This window comes from Diplotaxodon limnothrissa, linkage group LG4 (assembly GCF_057381915.1).
Source record: "Diplotaxodon limnothrissa isolate DT_005_m linkage group LG4, D_limnothrissa_male_GT1.1, whole genome shotgun sequence".
NCBI lineage: Eukaryota > Metazoa > Chordata > Actinopteri > Cichliformes > Cichlidae > Diplotaxodon > Diplotaxodon limnothrissa.
The window spans coordinates 17,025,152-17,044,391 of record NC_140599.1 but is presented as its reverse complement, the minus strand read 5'-3'; the positions used below and the strand labels follow the sequence as shown (position 1 = coordinate 17,044,391).

Sequence of the window (19,240 nt, the reverse complement as noted above, 5' to 3'; positions counted from 1 at the left end):
AACCACAGCATCAGTAGAGATTCTGCTTCTGTACATCCATGTACATGCACTGGACACACATATCAAACAGTAGCAGATACCAGTTGGATTGGAAGTTAACAACCTCTCCATAGGAGTCAGTTTGTAAGACAAATAAATCTTGGACCACTGTAGGAGACGAACTATTTCCTGAAAGATCAAGCGCTTGAAAGGTTGCATATCAGTGACACAGCAGCGTAATCAGGCTACGCGAGGTCTTATTCATGATTAGACAAAACTTAATTGCAGAAATACAAGCGCGTCTCCTGTCGAATGATGATGACCTCATTCCCCATGGATTGGCCTGTCTTGCTGTGATGACACATTGAGACTGTGATTAGCGGAACATAATGACAGCTGATTGGACTAACAAGAGGGAGAGGTGAGACCCACTGATGAGATCACAGTGATCCCACACTGACACCTGAGAGTGGTTTGCCTGTGTGTTGGTGTTACTACGAGCGTGATTGCCTGTGTGTATGTCTCTACTTTTCTGATGGCGGGTGCATTAGTGTTTTTCGGTGGCATAGCGGGATTCGTGAATAACAACTCTGCAGTAGGTTAATGTGTCACAACAGTGCATCTAAACTGCCAACAGACTGTATGACAGGAGAGAAGCTGAGAGAGATGATGACGATAGCTTTACACAAAGACACAAGCACCTGTAGCTCACTGATGACACAAACACAAAAAGATGCAAACACAAATGTTGGTGCTGAAAACAAAATGTTCTCTTTAAAAATCTTTATAAATGTCCCCATTTCCATAAGTTGTAATCATTATTATCACAATTTTTTAGAGATTTATTACAGAGAACAAAGAAAAAGATGCAGGGATGTATTGAAAATACACATGAAAATGCAGTGTATAAGGCAAAAACACCGTTTGTACAATTCTAATGAGTTTGAAAGTCAATATTTGGTATGACCACCTTTAATCTTCAACATAGCCTTGAACTTTCTTCAGAAAGCTTTTTTGTAATTTCTGTAAGTAGCATTCACAAATAGTTCTCCAGGTTTCTTGAAGGACATTTAAAGCTCTTCTTTGGATGTTGGCTGTTCTGTTCTTAGTGATCATGATCCCATACTGCTTCAATAACGTTGAGGTCCAGGCTCTGAGGAGGCCAACAGACAATAAATGAAAATGAAGCCATTGCCAATCAGATGTTTTCCAGATGGCACTGTATGGTAGTTAAAAAGAGCCTCCACCATCTTTTACAGAATTCTGCAGACACTCACCCTCTGTACATATTGAAATTCAGATCCATCACAACAGAAGTCCTGTTGCCATTTATGTTCAATCCAGTTCTTCTGCAATTTGCCAGACATTAGCCTTTTCTTCCTGTTTTTCTTCCTTAAGAATGGCTTCTTGACAGCCATCCTTCCACTGAGACCATTTCTTGTGGGGCTTATCCAAATCAGCTGTAGGGCATCAGTCGGGTCCATGTCAGGACTTTGCTGGATTGATTTTCCCTAATTCTCAAGTACACAAGCTTTTAGGGCTGCCACTTTTTCTTTTGTCTTCCACATCTTTTTTTTTTCAAGGACACACTGTACACCGTGCAGACATAGGCCAATGAGTGAAAAATGAAGCTACTGTCCAAAAAAACAATGAAAGACCTTCAGAATACCTGGAGAACTCTTGTGAAAGGCCAAGAAAGTCTGGATCCTTGAAAAGAAAATATAAAGAAATGAGAGGTGGCTCAGGATTTTTACACACTACTATATTTGATATTTGTTTGGTCATCATGCATGGGCTGCCAATTGGTACAATGTGCTTCATTGAGTTGAAGTCTAATGTGATGTGTCTCTAATCTTTCTAGGAACAGAAAGTGGATTTTCTGTCTGAGGAGCGCAGATGAAAGAATTTTTCTTGAATGCACATCTGTTTTCCTCCCCTGGCTAATTTGTCTCATCAACTGGTATTAAATGGAAAGTAGTAGTGTTGCTAGCATATATGTGTCTCTGCTGGTGGCTGGAGGCGAGTCTAAATGTATTTGTTCCCCCGGGTCCTCGTCATTAGGCCACTCTTCCATTAGGCCTAATTGGGTGATGAGAGGGAGAGATGGATGGAAGGCAGAAGAAGAACGAGAACAAGACAGGGCCTGAGGGGGTGTTAAAAAAAGTGAGCGTTAAAGAAGAGAAAAAAAGCAAATAGAAAAGAAAGGAAAAATATTCATGCAAACTAAAGAGAAATGCTGAATGGAAGGAACACAAACAAAAGTAACTAGAGAAAAGAAAAAGTCCTTTTCTAAGCCTCTCTATATATTTACTCCTTCCCTCTCTTTTTCTACCTGCCTCTATCTCTGTCCCCTCATGGCGACTCTGCTGGTTTTCCAGCTCCTGCTGTTCCCAAATAAAGATGGATGCCTCCCTTTGCGCTACAGAGGAAACACATTCAGAGCTACCTGCCTGTGCTATTCATTCAAGACCATGAGACTTCTCTTCTCTTTCATTTCCATACTATCTGTTGTTTTTTTTTCCTCTGCTGCCATTCGATCTGATACTCCCTCTATCTCGCACCAATTTCATCCAAAAAAGTCTAACACAAAAGCACACATTCTTACGCACACATACGCAACACACACAGGACTATTATCTGCCATTTTGTTACAAATTGTTATGTGTGAGGGGTCAGGATGTGCTCATGCTCCCTGTATACCTGTGGGCAAAGTAGCGATCCCAACAAAACAAGTAACAAATAGCTTTATCCCCATGCTTCCTCTTCTCTAATGGGGTCACAAATAGGGGACAGAATCAAGTTACTGCTTGCTCATTATGTGCAACTTACTGATGACCAGATAAATAACAATAGTATCCATTTCCAGCACACAGACGACTAAAGTATGAAAAAGTAGAAACAAGAGAAATGAAGAGTGTGGTCATGCATGCATGCATAGCTACATATGCATTCATCTGCTGCATTTCAGTAAAGCAATGTAGCAAGAGATTCATGATATGGTGCATAATTATCTCCTTAAAGGCATATTTGTTACAATCTGTGCATTTATCCCTGGAACAACATATGCAGTCTGCTGCATATATCTTCTAACCATACTGCTGGAAGCATGATAAAGTGAGCATCTTCATGTTCTTTCTGCTGCGAGTGTTGTTGTAAGATATTCTGCTTAGCCAGTTCTTCATTTGTGGCCCCACCTGTAAGATTGCTTCTCCGTCAGACCGTGTAGGGGAACTAATATTAATTCAAATGGGTACATGAAAAATAACAGGAGAAGTGAATATATTAAAAAGAAAGAGCAAAACAGATATTTGACATGCTGGCTCTGCAAAGCCACATATCAACTATTTTCCATGCAAGCCCAAAGAACTGCTCACCTCTCTCTATCCTCTGTCTGCATCTTTCTTCCCCAGCTATTATATCACAATTATCATCTAGCTCTGAAATGTCCATTCTTAACTGTAATGGCATGAAGTTCAAAGTTCAAACTGAGCATTACAACAGGGAAAAAAGGTCATTGTAGTGAGTTTGAACATCATATAGATGCCACATGGGGTGGTCTTAGTATCTGAAAAGCTGCTGATCTACTGGGATTTTCCCGTATAGTCATCTTGATGGTTTGCAGAGAATGTTCCAAAAAGGAGAAAAGAGAAAATATTCAGTGAGCAGCAGTTCTCTTGGGTAAAATGCCTTGTTGATGTCAGAGGTAGGCAACAGTAGCTCAAATAACCATTCATTACAACCAAGCTAGAGCATCTGTGAATACACAGGATATTGGACACTGAAGCAGTTGGGCTACAGCAGCAGAAGACCACAACAGGTGACACTCCTGTCATCTAAGATCAGGAGGCGGAGGCTACATTTCACATGAGCTCATCAAAACTGGACAATAGAAGATTGGAAAAATCCTGCCTGGTCTGATGAGTCTCGATGTGTGCTTTGACATTCGGATGATAGGGTCAGAATTTGGTGTAAACAACATGAAAGCCTGGATCCATCCTGCCTTGTATCAAAGCTTCAGGCATGGTGATGTCATGGTGTTGAAGATATTTTTCAGGCATACTTTGGGACCCTTAGTACCAACTGAGCCTACCTGAGTATTGCTGACTACACCCATCCCTTTATGCTCAGATTGTACTATATCTGTTTCCAGTGAAGAACATGTCATAAAGCGTAAATCATCTCAAAGTTACTGCACACAAATGGCCTCCACAGTTCGCAGATCTCAGTCTTAGAGTGCACTTTCAAAACATATAGGCTAATAAAACTAATAGTAATAGCTACTACAGTAACGTTAGAAATTAATCTGGTTCTCTTGATGAGTACTGAACACAAGTGCCTGACTACTTCAGTTCATGTTTATGACCTTTAAGGACTGATTTCCTATAATATCTTTTTTTTCTCAAGTACTGGAACAAAGTGATTGGACTGGTCTGAAATTGGCCCAGGGAGGCCAATTGCTCGCTTGCAATCATTAGGAGATGTCAGTCAGGGCTGCAGAACAAAGGAATCAATTGGAGTTAAAAAGTTTGGCCAAGCGCTGAGTTTTTGATGAGAGAAACAGGGTTATGGTCACACGCCGATCAGTGAAGCAGCATTAATGGGCGGTTTGTAAAATCTGATAAAGCCGTGACTCACGGTTTGAACTGCCTGCATGATTAAGCATACGATAAATGTTTAATGATGCCCGCAGGGAACAGGTGGCATGCGAATGCAGGAAAAAAGCAAAATATGTAATACATATACATGAATTTCCATGTTGATGCATTTGGACTCTATGTGAACTGACAGAAATACAGATCTACAAAGAGAAAGTACAAGCAAAGGTATACCTCAAAGGCCACATGGAGACATGAAACATTAAACAGCAAAGAATTTGCCCAGAAACAAACACACACAAAATGTTAATGACGATCTCACTTGGCACTCTGTTAATGGCTTTGAGCGGCCGAAGAACCCTCACTGTCCGAATGGCTGACAGGTTGATGTTCTGCAAGTCCAGCGAGTACTCTACCATCCTGAATATACAGACAAAGAAGCAAAAAGGAAGAGAGAGATCAGTTAATCATTTAATCATGAACTGTCACTGCCTTGATCGGTCACTGGTTCAGCCTAGGAGAAAAACCGATTAGCATAGCCCCAGCTTCAACACAGATCTCTGTCCGCGATTCAAAGCCACTGGTCTCTCTTTGATCTAGTCTCACCGGTGCTCTCCCTTAGCTCCATGAATCTTAGCTGTATGGGAAATTTACTGCACGTGGAGGTGCAACCCTCCAGAGAAAACGCTCAGTTGGGGTGGGAGTGCAGGGTATAAAGTGACAAAGCATCAAAAAGGGAGAATAACATGAAAGAGAGGTGGGGAAGAAGAAAAGAGCAGGGAAAAAAGGGATTCATTCTATTCTAAGTGTTGCCTGCAGGATGTTGCGGCTCAGTCAGTGCCTGGCATCTGTTAGCAAGTCATTTCCACAGCATGGCTAAGCTGTTTGTGCCCCCAAACCCAAACCACTTTCATAGGAGAACGGTCACGGTATGAAAGCACTGTGTACGTCTGAATGTGCCATACACTACTACATGACTGTAATCACACAGAGTGAAGTGAATGTATGAAATTTACAGTATATGTGTAATAAATGACAGAATAAATAACACTGGGTGCATGTATATGCGAACAAACTGTGTGGATTGTGTAATACTTACGTGCGTTTGTCCAAGAGCGTGTACAAAATAGATATGCCTGGGGCTACGACAGTGTCGGGACAGCATGATACCAACAACAGCGCATCCAACACAAGCTAATAACACCCAAAGCACATCCGCTGGCTTTGTAAAAAACAAGCCAAGCTCACTGTCTCTCACATAGATAGACTTATGAACCGTGTCATTTCCAATAATGTGAAACTTTATTGATCCCAAAGGGAAGCTCTCTCCGTTTGCCCTTCAACAACAAGCACAGAGTCATCAGCCGAGGAGCACCCCAGCTCACATTTAAGTAGGATTACTTGTTGTACAAGGGGTTTAACTGCTGCACAACCTACAGGGAGTCAACTCTAACCACTAGCAATTTATTCATATGGGTGTGAAATATTTAAAAACTAGGACTGCACTTTTAGGTGAAATGCTTACTTGTGTTTTATTTTAAACTTACTCCTATAGTTGTGGGTTTTTTGTAGTTTTTGAGTCTTATACTGTAGCTGGACGAGACCATCATTGCAAGGGAGAATTTTCTCAGTCGAAAACAGGCCACAATGCCAAACCACAGAGAAGAGCGGAACAGTTTTAGGGGTGGGGCTACTAGCTTTTCTACCAGTTTTAATGCAAAAAAGGATTTGATAGAGGCTGCTGGGAGCCTGAATAAAGGGCTAAAATGCCAAAATTTAAAAAAACACAGCTCTTAGTTAGCTCAAGGACAAATACTAAATGTAAATGTGTTGATTGAATAGGTTATAGGCTGACTGATACACTATTAGATAGAGACAGCCTACCCAAAACACATATAATTGCTTAGATGAGTGCAGATATTGCAGCTTTGTTAGTGATCCAATTACATCCTGATCACACACAGAGCAACAAAGAAATTAAAAACGAGAACAGAAGATCATTAATGTGCTTGCATGTGTGTGAGTCTTTAGACATGTACGTCTTTGTATGTGTGTGTGCGCATGCATTCTATCTATAGAAGTGTCTCTTCCTGTGCACATCAATCAGGCCGATGTGTTTGGGAGGGTAATTAGTGGACTGCCGCAAGCAACCTTTTTATTATTGCTTTTTTGCTCGCGATACCTTCATCTCATTCATGCTTTTATGTAACCACACTGTGTGTGTGTGTGTGTGTGTGTGTGTGTGTGTGTGTGTGTGTGTGTGTGTGTGTGTGTGTGTGTGTGTGTGTGTGAACGTGCCTTTCTATATCAGTGTAAAATGTAGCGCTTCAGCGGAAACCTAGTGTGGGCCTAGTGTCAGAGATCAGGCACACTTTCAGCATAAAGGATGATGAAACACTTGAAACAATCTAGATGTCAAATATGTCGTGACTTGAGAGGAAAGTTAGCAATTAGCCAAAATCATAAAACCCAAAAGTTTAAGTTCTACATTGGGAAATATGCGTTTTGGCATCATTTATATATGAAACACAAAAAGAGACTGCTCAACTGTGATGATCTCCTCGTAAAATAATGAAAACTGAACAACAGCTGCAGCGCTTTCTTGTTTTTGTCTCATGTAATTGTGAATTTCAGCTGAGCCTCATAAAGGCTGTTAAGCAAATTTCTTACTATTTATATCCTGATAGATTTATCTTTATAGTGTCATCCACGGTGACAAAGCTTTTTAGACCTAGTCTCTCATTTTCATGAAAAGGTCCTAAAGGGTCAAACCTACTCTGTAACTCATCACGTTACAGGCTGTAAAGTGATGAGTGCGCTCTACTGATGACCTCCGAGTCTTGGCATAGTACATCTTACTTGCATAAGCAGAAACACAAAGGTCAGAAACGTTGGGTTACTTAACGTAATCCCTGGTTCTTTGATAACAGAGTGAGGTGTTTCACTATGGGAATCGCCTCGGCGTGACCAACTACGGAAGCTCCAATGACACCACGTCTGTCTATGACAGACCTGTCAAGCCGTGCTCAGGGCTCCGCCCCCTCGTACTAACACGGCCGACCAGCTCCTCCTAACTCATTCCAAGCAGATTTCTTTCCGTGCCTAAGCAAGGAGGGAAGTGTTGGTGAAACACCTCACTCTGTTATCAAAGAACCAGGGATTACGTTAAGTAACCCAACGTTCTTTTTCTAACTTCGCTCGGTGTTTCACTATGGGAGATATGGCCCACTCCCGGATTGCGCCAGCTCCCGAAGCTACTCTCCAGTGCTACTCCAGGATCTCAGGTCGAACCTGAGGCACCAGAATCCAGCACCGTCTGAGCCAGGGATGACTGTGCAACATCCAGCCGATAAAACCGGACAAACGTGTGCGGCGTAGCCCAGCTTGCTGCCGCACAAATATCCTGGACTGATACACCTCTGAACAACGCCCAGGATGTGGCCACACCCCTAGTGGAGTGTGCTCGGAGTCCCGGGGGGGCCTGCAAGCCCTTACAGCTATAAGCCAGAGCTAAGGCCTCTACAATCCAATGAGCTAGTCTCTGGCGTGATACGGGCCTGCCCTTGTGAGGGGAGGCCCAGGAAACAAACAGCTGATCCGACTTCCTGAATCCAGCTGTTCTGTCAACATAAGTCCCCAAGGCCCGGACAGGGCACAAAGTGTTCAGCCTCTGCTCCCTCTCGGAAGAGAATGGAGGGGGGTGAAAAGCTAGGAGCTCTACTGTAGGGCACCTGTATGATGTTTCCAACACTTTAGGGACAAAGGCTGGGTTAGGCCTCAGGAGTGCTTTAGTGAGTCCCGGGGCCAACTGTAGACAAGAGGGGTGAATAGACAGAGCCTGTAATTCACTAACTCGCTTGGCTGTGGTTAGAGCCAACAGCAGAGTGGTTTTAAGAGAGAGAAACTTCAACCCCACTGCCCCAATAGGCTCAAAGGGGTGGTGGGAGAGGGCGTCTAAAACGACTGACAGATCCCATAAAGGGACCAGTGGTCTAGAAACTGGGAGCGTTCGACGCGCTCCTCTCATGAAGCGACCTACAAGGGGGTGCTGCCCAGCAGGTTTATCACCAAACCCCACGTGGCAGGCTGAAATAGCTGCTAAATAGACCTTTATAGTGGAAAAAGCTTTCCTTTTGTCCAGCAAGTCTTGAAGAAAACACAACAGCTCCACCACTGAACACTGAAAAGGGATAATCTGCTTTTCATGGCACCACTCTTCAAAAACACGCCATTTACTGCTGTAAATGGAACGGGTGGAGGAGGCTCTGGCATTCTGAATGGTTTCAATAACCTTCGGAGGCATGCCTGCTGCCTTCAAATTCCACCTTTCACGGGCCAGGCCCAGAGAGCAACCTGGTCTGGATGGGGATGGTATATCTCCCCCCGCGCCTGAGACAGAAGGTCCCTGCGGATGGGGAGTGGCCATGGCTCGTCCACCAGAAGCTGGATGATTTCTGCTATCCAGTGTTTGGATGGCCACCGTGGAGCTATTAAAATCAGAGACAGCCCCTGATCCCTCACTCTGATCAGTGTTGGGGAGATCAGGCTGAGGGGAGGGAAAGCATACAGCAGAGTTTTTGGCCAAGGATGGGCCAGCGCATCCACGCCCAGTGGCGCGTGTGCGTCTGACAGGGAGAAAAACAGGGGGCACTGTGTGTTTTCTCGCGAGGCAAAGAGATCTACGGCAGCCCGGCCGTATCTCTGCCAAATCTGCTCCACCACCTGTGGGTGAAGCCTCTATTCTCCGAACAGTGGATTTCCTCTGGACAGGAGGTCCGCCCCCCTGTTCAGAATTCCTGGCACGTGAGTTGCCCGAAGGGAGAGGAGCCGAGTGCTGCTCCACATAATTATTTCCCTGGCTAACCTGTGTAGCTGCCGGGAACGGGTGCCGCCCTGGCGGTTGATATAAGCAACTACAGTGGAGTTGTCTGTTTTCACTAAAACATGTTGACCCCGGAGATACGGCAGAAAATGCCGTAAGGCTAGGAGCACCGCGCGGAGCTCCAGCACATTTATGTGATTCAGAGTGAGTCTCTGTGACCAAACGCCATTCACTGCTCTGCCCATCATAGTTGCACCCCAACCTGACAGGGATGCATCTGTGGTCAGCGTCACCCTGGATGATACTGCCCCGAGCGGTACCCCCGCCGCGAGAGCTGTCGGGCTCCTCCAGGGCCGGAGAGCCGCAATACACGGCTGCGTTATTTTTACACCACGACTGAGATGTCGGCGAGGGCACAGCTGCAGAGAAGCGACCCACCGCTGAAAATCTCTCATCATAAGCAGCCCCAAGTGTACCACCGATATCACCGAGGCCATGAGGCCGAGGAGGCGGAGACAGAGTCGGAACCGCACGACTTTCCCCAGCTGAAAACGGGAAAGACAGTGAGTGAAGGATGCGATCCTCCGCTCTGAAAGTGCGATACGATAAGAGATGGAGTCTATTCTGAGCCCCAGATACTCTGTAAACTGTGCGGGTTCCAAGTGGCTCTTTTCCAGGTTGATAGTGAACCCAAGCTCCGTGAGGTGATTCACCACCACCTCGGAGTCTTTGATCGCCTGCTCGCGCGATCGTGAGCATATTAGATAATCGTCTATGTAAGAAAATATTCTGATGCAGCGCTGCCTCCACACATTTGCTGAACACCCTCGGAGCTAAGGATAGCCCGAATGGGATAGTTTGAAACTCGTACGCTACGCTCTGATAAGCGAACCTGAGATATTTCCTGTGTGGAGGATAAATGGCGATGTGAAAATATGCGTCTGATAGGTCGATTGTAACAAACCAATCGCCTGTGTGAATTGAGCGACAAAGCGTCTTGTGTGTGAGCATTCTGAACGTGTACTTTCTCAAATGCTTGTTTAACACACGCAGATCCAGAATAGGACGGAGCGACGTTCCGTCCTTTTTCGGGATGAGGAAATAGCGGGAGTAAAAGCCCTGCTGAGCTTCTTCGCTCGGAACCGCTCCGATCGCCTGTTTGTGTAACAGGGAGGATATTTCCTCCTCCAGCACATTCGCTGAATCGCGACTGGCCACAGAAGCTAACACTCCGCCGAATCTCGGTGGTTTTGCCGCAAACTGTAGTTTGTAACCATGGGAAATGGTTGACAAGACCCAGGGATGAACTGCGCATGCGCGCCACCGCTCCAGCCGCTCTGCGAGCGGGCCTCTGAAGAAGCGGTAGCGTGACGTCACCCCTGTCTCCCGGAAGGAGTTGGGGCTCTCCCCCTCGGGAAGAGCGTGAGCTCCCCCCGCTGGGAACAAAGACAAATTGCAGTGATTTTCTTTTGTTTTTATTTTGAAACTGGGGGGACATTCTGCCCTTGGCAAACTGCCTGGCTGCAGAAATGCACGTTTTATTTCTTTTGTTACCCCCAAACCACAGTGAAGTGTCTGGTGACTCTGGGCAGTGCTTGGTGACACAGACAGAGTGTTTAGAAATGTTTGGTGACACTGCGCCATTTGTCCACAAGTCTGTCCTCCCTGAACTGGAGGAGGAGACTGAGAGGGTGCTCCTGGTGAACTGGAAACTTCCGGAGACCCTGAACTTTGGAGTGATTTGGTTACCCCTTCTAACACCTTCCTTCTCTTTGGGGAAGAAAAGAGGGGTGACACAGAATGCTGCAGGTGTGCTAGGCTGACCGCTTCTTTTTTCCCTCTCCGGGGTGTGACGGCTTGTTCTTTGCAGCAACTGCTGCAAAGGAATGCTTGCCCCAAGGTCTTCGGTTCTCTACCTTGGCCTGGTGGGCACCCTGCTGGCCTCCTGCTCCTCTCTGCATTCTGACCCCACTCTGTCTCCCTCTCGCAGCTGCTGCTGTTGCTGCAAAGCCAGCTCTTGGCACCTGCTGGGGCTGAGAGTTAGGTTTTCTGGGTAAGCAGAGATTGAATGCTTCACCCTCCTGCTTTCTGCGGGTGCTTGTTTCTCTCATTCTCTCCAGGGCTGGGCCAAAGAGACCCTTGGTTGGGTCATAGGCTGCATCCATGACCTCAGCCTTCTGAGCATCACCCAGGCCTGACAGGTTTAGCCACAAGGCTCTCTCACCCGAGACTGCAAGGCCCATAACGCGACCACACCCTTGGACTGCTCCCCTGGAGGAGCGAAGAATGAGATCATTAACCACGCAGATTTCATCCCAGAGGGCTGGGTTCGGGGAACCCGAGTCAAGCTGACGGCCCATGTCTTCCAGAATTTCTGCCTGATATGCTGATAGCAGTGTGACTGCATTAAGCGAGCACACTGACTGTGCAGCATATTTGTATGTCCTTTGATAAATAGATGCCGTGAGGCGATCTATCTTGTTGGGCAAAGAAATGCTAGAAGAAGCTGAGATTGCCCTGCGGTTAGGGTGAAGGTGATACGCCACTGAAGGCTCCACTGCTGGGGGTTCAGTCAGCCCCAGTTCACCCATCCCCTGGATCTCAAGCTTAGAGCAGCCCTTGGTCGGAAGCTTGCTTTTAAAAGGGCTTGACCAATAGCGACTCATTTCTTTCATGCAGGCTGGGACTGCTGGCAGAAGCTGCTTTGATGGCGGCAAGGCTGGTGGGAGCCTCTTGCCATCATACAAGTCACGTTCTGCCCCTTCGGCATCCTGGGCGGCTGGCCATGGGATGCCTAGCTTGGCAGCAGCCCGTTTACAGACCTCGTACAAATTGCTGTCCACCAGGGGTGCAACTTCAGCCCCACTCGGTGGCCTGGACTGCTGGGGAGGAAAGGTAGAGTCATCCTCCTGTTCCTCATCCATGTCCTCCAGGTCGAGGAGGTCGGAGTCGGCATCGCCCTCCGCGTCCTCGCCACCCGGCTCGCCCACGTTTTGATCGAGGAGGTCCTCGAACGATGGGGGCATGAGCGGGGACTCTTCTTCCATCATGTCCGCCCAGCTTGTGGAGGCTCGCGGATGACGGATATCGCTCGTAGCAGTAGCAGCCGACAGGCAGGGGTCCTGACTGTTCGTTACTGCTACTCTCAGCCTCCTTTCCAGGACTTTCTCTGGCATCAAAGCACAGTGTGGGCATCCCTGAGGGTCCGCCAGTGAAGCCTGAGCATGCTTGGCACCCATACAGACGATGCACATTGGATGAGGGTCCCTGCCCGAGATGGTGGCACCGCATGATGCGGGGCACGGGCGGGATGCAGCCTCTTTAGCCTTCGGCTCCGACCTTTTGGCGGGAGTAGGAGCCGTAGACATGGTTAGCGGAAAGGGGTGAGACTAGGCTACACCAGGCTCGTCTCGACACGTTAGCCCGTAAGTAGCTAGGACTAGCAGCGGGTGTTAAATCCGATCTAGTCGCGGCGGGAGTCAGCTCGTCGTGACACGTTGGCTGCACTCCGCTAGCCAATATCGTTAGCAACTTAATGCTAACCGAACCCTACGTCGACCAACAAGCTAATGCTAGTGAGACGCTAATGTGGTTCGTGGCCTGCTAACAAGTTAATGCTAGCCGGACACTGAACGAACAGCTCGCTGTAACGCGTTAGCCCGAGTCACACAATGTCGGCTACCTCGCTAACTAAAACCAGGAACCGCTGGGACAGCTCGCCTGACGCGGTTGCTGTTCCACAGTGCAACTCTAAGTACACTTCTTTCGAAGGACTTACTCAGCACGATCCAAACTGGAACCGGAAAAACTGCGTTCGGCGACGTACTCCTACACGGGACGCCTGAGAACTGTTAAGCAGCTAATCAAGTTAGCCTGGATGCGCTGAGGGAGCTCAAAGTAGTTTCTCACGGGAAGAAAGCGAGAATGAGTTAGGAGGAGCTGGTCGGCCGTGTTAGTACGAGGGGGCGGAGCCCTGAGCACGGCTCGACAGGTCTGTCATAGACAGACGTGGTGTCATTGGAGCTTCCGTAGTTGGTCACGCCGAGGCGATTCCCATAGTGAAACACCGAGCGAAGTTAGAAAAAGAACCTGAAGTGTAGACCACAATGTCAACACCTTATGGAATAAACATTGACTATCTGTCTGAAACATAGCAATCTTCCCCATAAAAGGGAGCCTCGAGAACCAAAGTGCCATTATAAACTATGGAAGTGCAGTTTCCTTTTCACCGTTGGTGCCAACACAGAGTAAATGTTTCCACAATTTACATCATGTGTTTTGTAGGTTCTTAGTCATGCAATTTAGGGTAGTCTTGTGAGCTTGAAAATGTTTCAGCTCTCATCCAAGAGTCTTCTTCAAGAGTCTCCCAGGTAATAAACCCTTAGTGGGAGTTCTTCATTTTGGACGTCCTTCAGGTGATTCTGGGTCTTTAACCCACTATTGGTCATACCAGTCATCACATGAACCACAGTGCATCATCCAGTTGCCTTCTTTTTTAGTTTTCAAGACTGGTCTCATCATAATTGGCATCAGCTTCAGTCAAGATTAGGGTTGCCAAAAACTGATACTCAGGTATTAATCAATACTAAAACTAATACTGAATTAAAATACACATTTGCAAAAATATTGATGCAAACAGTGCCATCAGAGCTCCTCCCCTCACTAACAGCTGAAGTAGTTAACATTTATGACGCTGGACAACACTTTAGGAGGAATACAAAGAGGTCAGTGAAGCTCCTGCTTCAACAACATTGAAGTATCGAACAGTTATCAGTGTTAACTCAGCCAGCAAATGCATTAACAGTAGCTGTTTAACTGTTAGCAATTACCGATAGCCACATTAGCCATCTGTTTTTATTAATGTAGTGATTAGCTGTCTGTTAGAAAAAAGATGAATAATTATTGCCGGCTGAACGGGTCATGGATCGAATGTTGAGCCATGGCAGAGCGGATTATGGACACATGGTGAACTGCCTGTAAAGAGCAGCAGGGAACTAGACTTTTTGGGACCCCTAACCTCCGATTGCACTTCTTCCATTAAGAGTCTTGGTGTTATTTTTGACAATGCTTTTAAACTTGATAAACAAATCAGCTCTGTAGTTAAGGGATCTTTTTATCATTTGCGGATTTTAGCCAAAGTCAAGTCTTACCTTTGCAGGAACGATCTAGAAAGAGTGGTCCATGCTTTTATTACTTCACGGCTAGACTACTGCAATTCCCTCTATGCTGGCCTAGATCGTTCCTGTCTACATCGCCTTCAACTGGTGCAGAACGCTGCCGCTCGCCTGTTGACCGGTTCAAAAAAAAGAGACCACATCACTCCGGTTCTCTGCTCTCTCCACTGGCTCCCAGTTGCCTTTAGGATTGATTTTAAAATCTTATTGCTGGCTTTTAAGGTTTTAAATGGCACTGCACCTTCTTACCTGTCAGAACTCCTTAGTACTTATCGCCCCAGGAGATCTTTGAGGTCAGCCGACCTGATGCTTTTAGATGTTCCCAGGTATAAATTAAAGACAAAGGGAGAGAGGGCGTTTGCTGTGGCTGCACCCAGACTGTGGAACAGTTTACCTCCTCACGTCAGACTCTCCAAAAGCCTAGAAACTTTTAAAACCGCTCTTAAAACTCACCTCTTTTCATTGGCTTTTAGAAAGGTTTAATTTATTTGTTTTATATATTTTTATTTTATTTTTATCAGCGAGGTGTTATTACGAAATTGTGTTCTATTGTATTTTTATCTGTATTTACTGTACAGCACTTTGGTCAGCCTTGGTTGTTTTTAAATGTGCTCTATAAATAAACTTGACTTGACTTGACTTGAGAGTTAAACGGAGCAGAGAGTCCAGAGTGTGGAGAACTAATCTGAGCAAATAAAGAGTGAAATTCGGAGTAGAGCAGCCAAATCAGTTTGAAATGTTTGTATTGTGACAATACAAGAGCACCTAAACAGCTGTGCCTAGTCAAGGCACAGCTCTTTAGCATACTCCATAGACCAGCATCATTCATTTTTCCATGATTTCTTTGACCTGTTAATTTTTTTCAGCTTTTTCCTTGGCATCCGTTCATCTGTCCATTCATTTTCTTCCACTTATCCAATTCAGAGTCACGGGGGAGGGGCTGGAACCTGTTACAGCTGTCATGCAGGACAGGTTGCCAGTATGTTGGCATCCTTGGTGTACATTAGAAAAAGATGCAGAAGTCAAAGCTGACTTTCAATAAAAAGGGTCACACTTCTTTGCTGAATCATGAATTTCAGTGATATTGGCACAAAGATACGGAATTTGCATGCTGTCACTGCAGATACCACACAAAGTGGGAAAAAAATTAATGTCAGTGCAGTGGAAATGAAAAAACATTATTTCCTGTGAGGTTTCTGGTGTTAAAGACAGAAAGGGAAAACCACTCTTGACAAAAGAAAGGAGTGTATGGGGCCAAAGGGTGGATGTTCGTCTGAGCATGTCAAGAGGAAAGAAAGAGCAGGGAGGTGAGTCAAAAAGAAACAAAAAAGAGGTGTTGCCCGTAGGTAACAGGCATGGAGCTCATAGCAGAATGTTGACTGTGATTTGGCCCAGAAAAGCTGGCACTGCCCTCTGCAATTAGCCTAGACGCTAATCTAATGGGTGCTGCCAAGAGGCAAACGAAGACCGAGGTGTTCGCACAAATGCATACACAAACACAGGCAGGCGCACGCACGCAGATTAAACACAGCAAAGGCATAAGCTGACAGACTGTAATCTGTGTGGGTAATTCTGTGCCATAAACGTGCACATAGACTCGCGCGAGCTGTGTTTGAGCATCCGCTGAGGATAAACTGATTCAGCTCAAATGAAGATGAATGTCCCTGCACCGACCCTGGAAAGTCTGTAGCTTTATCGTTGTTTGTGCGCCATTATACCAGCCACTCCTCCCATCCATCTCCCTCTCCTTCACATAGTCGTCACTTCGGAGGACATTATATTTCCTTATGCTCATTTTCTGGAGACTTTTTAAACCAAGTCTACATACTAAAAAGCTTTATGTATTTATGGTACGAGGGCTTCATTTTTTCCCCCTCAGAATAGAGTTGAATCCCCGAGATGTGGGCATCTCCTCACCCCCCGCACACCCCCCAGGACCAAAACAAACACAAACACACCACACACGCATACAGAGGGACTTTATCACCTGGCATGTCTGAGCCTCGCATTTCACTTGGGTTAAAGCAGGTGTTTGAGCAGGTGTGTTTACTTTGGTTTTGTGCACATGCATCCATCTAGCACATCTGCCTTGTATTTTCCTCACGCATTAACAGCATGTGTGATGAATACTTGGAAGAACAAGTTAAACCTGTAATATATGAATATATGACCAGAGACATGCATGTTGTTGCCAACATGTAAGTGTTACATGTTGATCAATATCTGGTGAACACCCAATACTTTACCTAGCAGTATCTCGGTCTGTGATACTGTAGTGTCTGTGGCAGAATATCAGGGACTCTTAATACCATGACTTTGATTTAATTATTTATCTTTTTTTTAATTCTTTGAAATTAACATGTAAGTGCTGATAGCTTAACAAGAGCTGATGTCTCACTCTGCTGGAGCTGCTGAAAAATACAGAAACATTTGAAACGGCTGCACAATCAGAGCAAACTGGATGGCTGTTATTGCATAGTGGTTTTGCCGCTTCGTTCACACCACAGAGTGACTTTTTCTGGCCGAGTGTTATGTCAAATCCTGTTTTCCAAGCAGTTTTTAAAGACACATCAATGACAGCAAAGCTTTTCAGTGGCCTGCCATCAAGTTTAGTCAGTGGCAGGTAAAAGTGCAAAGCTGCTACCTGAAGGTTTTCTACACCGACCTTTGCTTGTTTCATAACACAAGAATCACTCAGAGCTGTGCCACATCCACTGTTACAGTTTTGTGTGTAAAGCAATAAAACATCTATTTGTAAAATGCCTCCATAGCTTTATTTCACAGTTTTATTTGTTTCTATACCATTTTGACTCTGACTCTGTTCCACACAGGGTCATGCCACAAATTTAAACTGGTTCTAATTTCATAACTTTAACATAAATTAATGCATAAAACTATATGACCTCCATGCAAAATAATAGCCATTTACTTGTCATCCTGCTGTTAAATATACACATAGTAGAATATGTGAACATATCTAGATTAACTGAAAATCATATGGGTCACATTTAATTAATCTTCCCTCTAATTTCTTTTAAGATGCTTAGAAAACAAATATTATTTCTAAGTAAATAGTAGTAGAGACTAGACCCGAGTAATAGAGACAGATTGCAATAATTAAAGCTGGGTAACAGCAAGCCAGTCAGCCAAAAAGTCATTCAAAATAAATGACAAAATAGGCTGTTAATCTTTGTCTACAAAACTTATTAATGTCTACAAAACCCATTATAAAAAATATTATATATGCTTCAAATCTAATCTTGTGGTTTTAAAGATTTAAAGTTGTACGTGCTAAAAGTCATTGCCACTTGCGCTATAACATTTTATCTATTGCTTCTGCAGAAATTGTCTGCAGAAATTGCTGATGGGGGTGGTTTTGCTGGTTTTAATGTTTTGTCGCTCAAGATCTTTTATGATAATGTTTTTACCTTTTAAAGTTATTCACAGAAAGTAAAAAAGACTCGAGATTTTTAACATTGTTCTCATTTTTTGTTTTACATCTTCCCAAAGCCTTGTCAGATGAACTAAACAACACTTTCATTAACATCACTTCTCATATTCATATTCTACTTTATTCATGTACTACTTTAAGTGATGTTTGGCTAAATGCCCTCTTTTATCCTATAGCCCACTATTTCAGTTCTTTTAATCACTGTTTGGTACATTTAGTGATCTATTTAAATTGCTATCAAAACTTTTAGCTAGTCATTTCCATCTGTCAAACATAACCTTACCTTTTTTCCCAGCAGACACTGTTTAGCTAACAATTACATTAGCTATTTATAAGTTTGGGGAAACCACTTGGGGAAGTCACTTGGATGAGTGACGAAATTTTTTTCCTACTAAAAATACTACATTAAGATGAACAGAATAAACTTTTTGGGACTTATATTAGCTTACGTTAGCTAAATGCTATCAGATGACATTTTGCCATATGTCATCTGATAGCATTTATCTAACTATTAGCCATTCTTTTAACATGTATTTTTATCACTTTGACAATCACATATCTACTTTAGTTATATAGAGATTTCTGTCTATTTGTACTATTTAGCCATTACTCCCCCCCCCCCAACATTAGTTTAGCATCTTTATCCATACACCTTCTGGCTGCTGCAGCAGGTATGCAGAGTTCCTCTTTTTATGAATCATTGGTATATTGTATATTGTCTAGTCCAGTATTAAAATGGTTGATTTTATGCCTTTATTTTTTTTAAAGAATATTTTAAACTGTTTGTCCTTATTTTCTGACAGGATAATAGACAGGGAGCCTTTCAACATATGGGTTACCTGCTCAGACCAGTGATCAATATTAGATCACTGGTCTGAGAAGTATTAGAAGCCTACTGTATGAAAGAATGCTTGCATAATAATTTTTGCTTACCCTGTCATGACTATGAAGAAGTCCAGTCTGTTCCAGGTGTCGCCCAGGTAACAGCGACGGCCAAAGATCCCCAGAGCCACCATCTTTACCACCATCTCCAAGGCGAAGAAGATGTAGATGAATGCATCAAAGGCCTATGAGCAATGGGAGGGAGACAAACACAAAGGAAAATGAGCTGAAGATAGAAAAAAATTAATGCTTTTATATATTTTACATGAAACACATGGGCCAGACATCTGTTTTATCTGGTGTGTTGAAGAGATTAGTGGGCTCAAGCTGTTGATAA

The 19,240-nt window shown here is 44.5% G+C and overlaps 2 protein-coding genes across 2 annotated transcripts in view; both read right to left on the bottom strand.

Moving 5' to 3' along the window:
- Positions 1-19,240, bottom strand: part of LOC146633542 (voltage-dependent T-type calcium channel subunit alpha-1I-like) — a 205,034-nt gene that overhangs the window by 75,847 nt on the left and 109,947 nt on the right. Inside the window, exons 3-4 of the mRNA XM_085351531.1 lie at positions 18,955-19,088; positions 4,897-4,994 (exon numbers count right to left, since the gene is read on the bottom strand). Of these exons, the coding sequence (XP_085207657.1) occupies positions 4,897-4,994; positions 18,955-19,088 (232 nt within the window). The remainder of the gene's footprint in view (positions 1-4,896; positions 4,995-18,954; positions 19,089-19,240) is intronic.
- On the bottom strand, positions 11,034-13,005 carry LOC146633543 (uncharacterized). The gene has a single exon (XM_085352323.1). The coding sequence runs from the start codon at positions 12,762-12,764 to the stop codon at positions 11,211-11,213; it is 1,554 nt and encodes a 517-aa protein (XP_085208449.1). The 5' UTR covers positions 12,765-13,005; the 3' UTR covers positions 11,034-11,210.

Bases quoted from the DNA above. Each gene is read 5' to 3' on its own strand.
- LOC146633543 (XM_085352323.1), bottom strand. From the start codon at position 12,764: ATGTCTACGGCTCCTACTCCCGCCAAAAGGTCGGAGCCGAAGGCTAAA.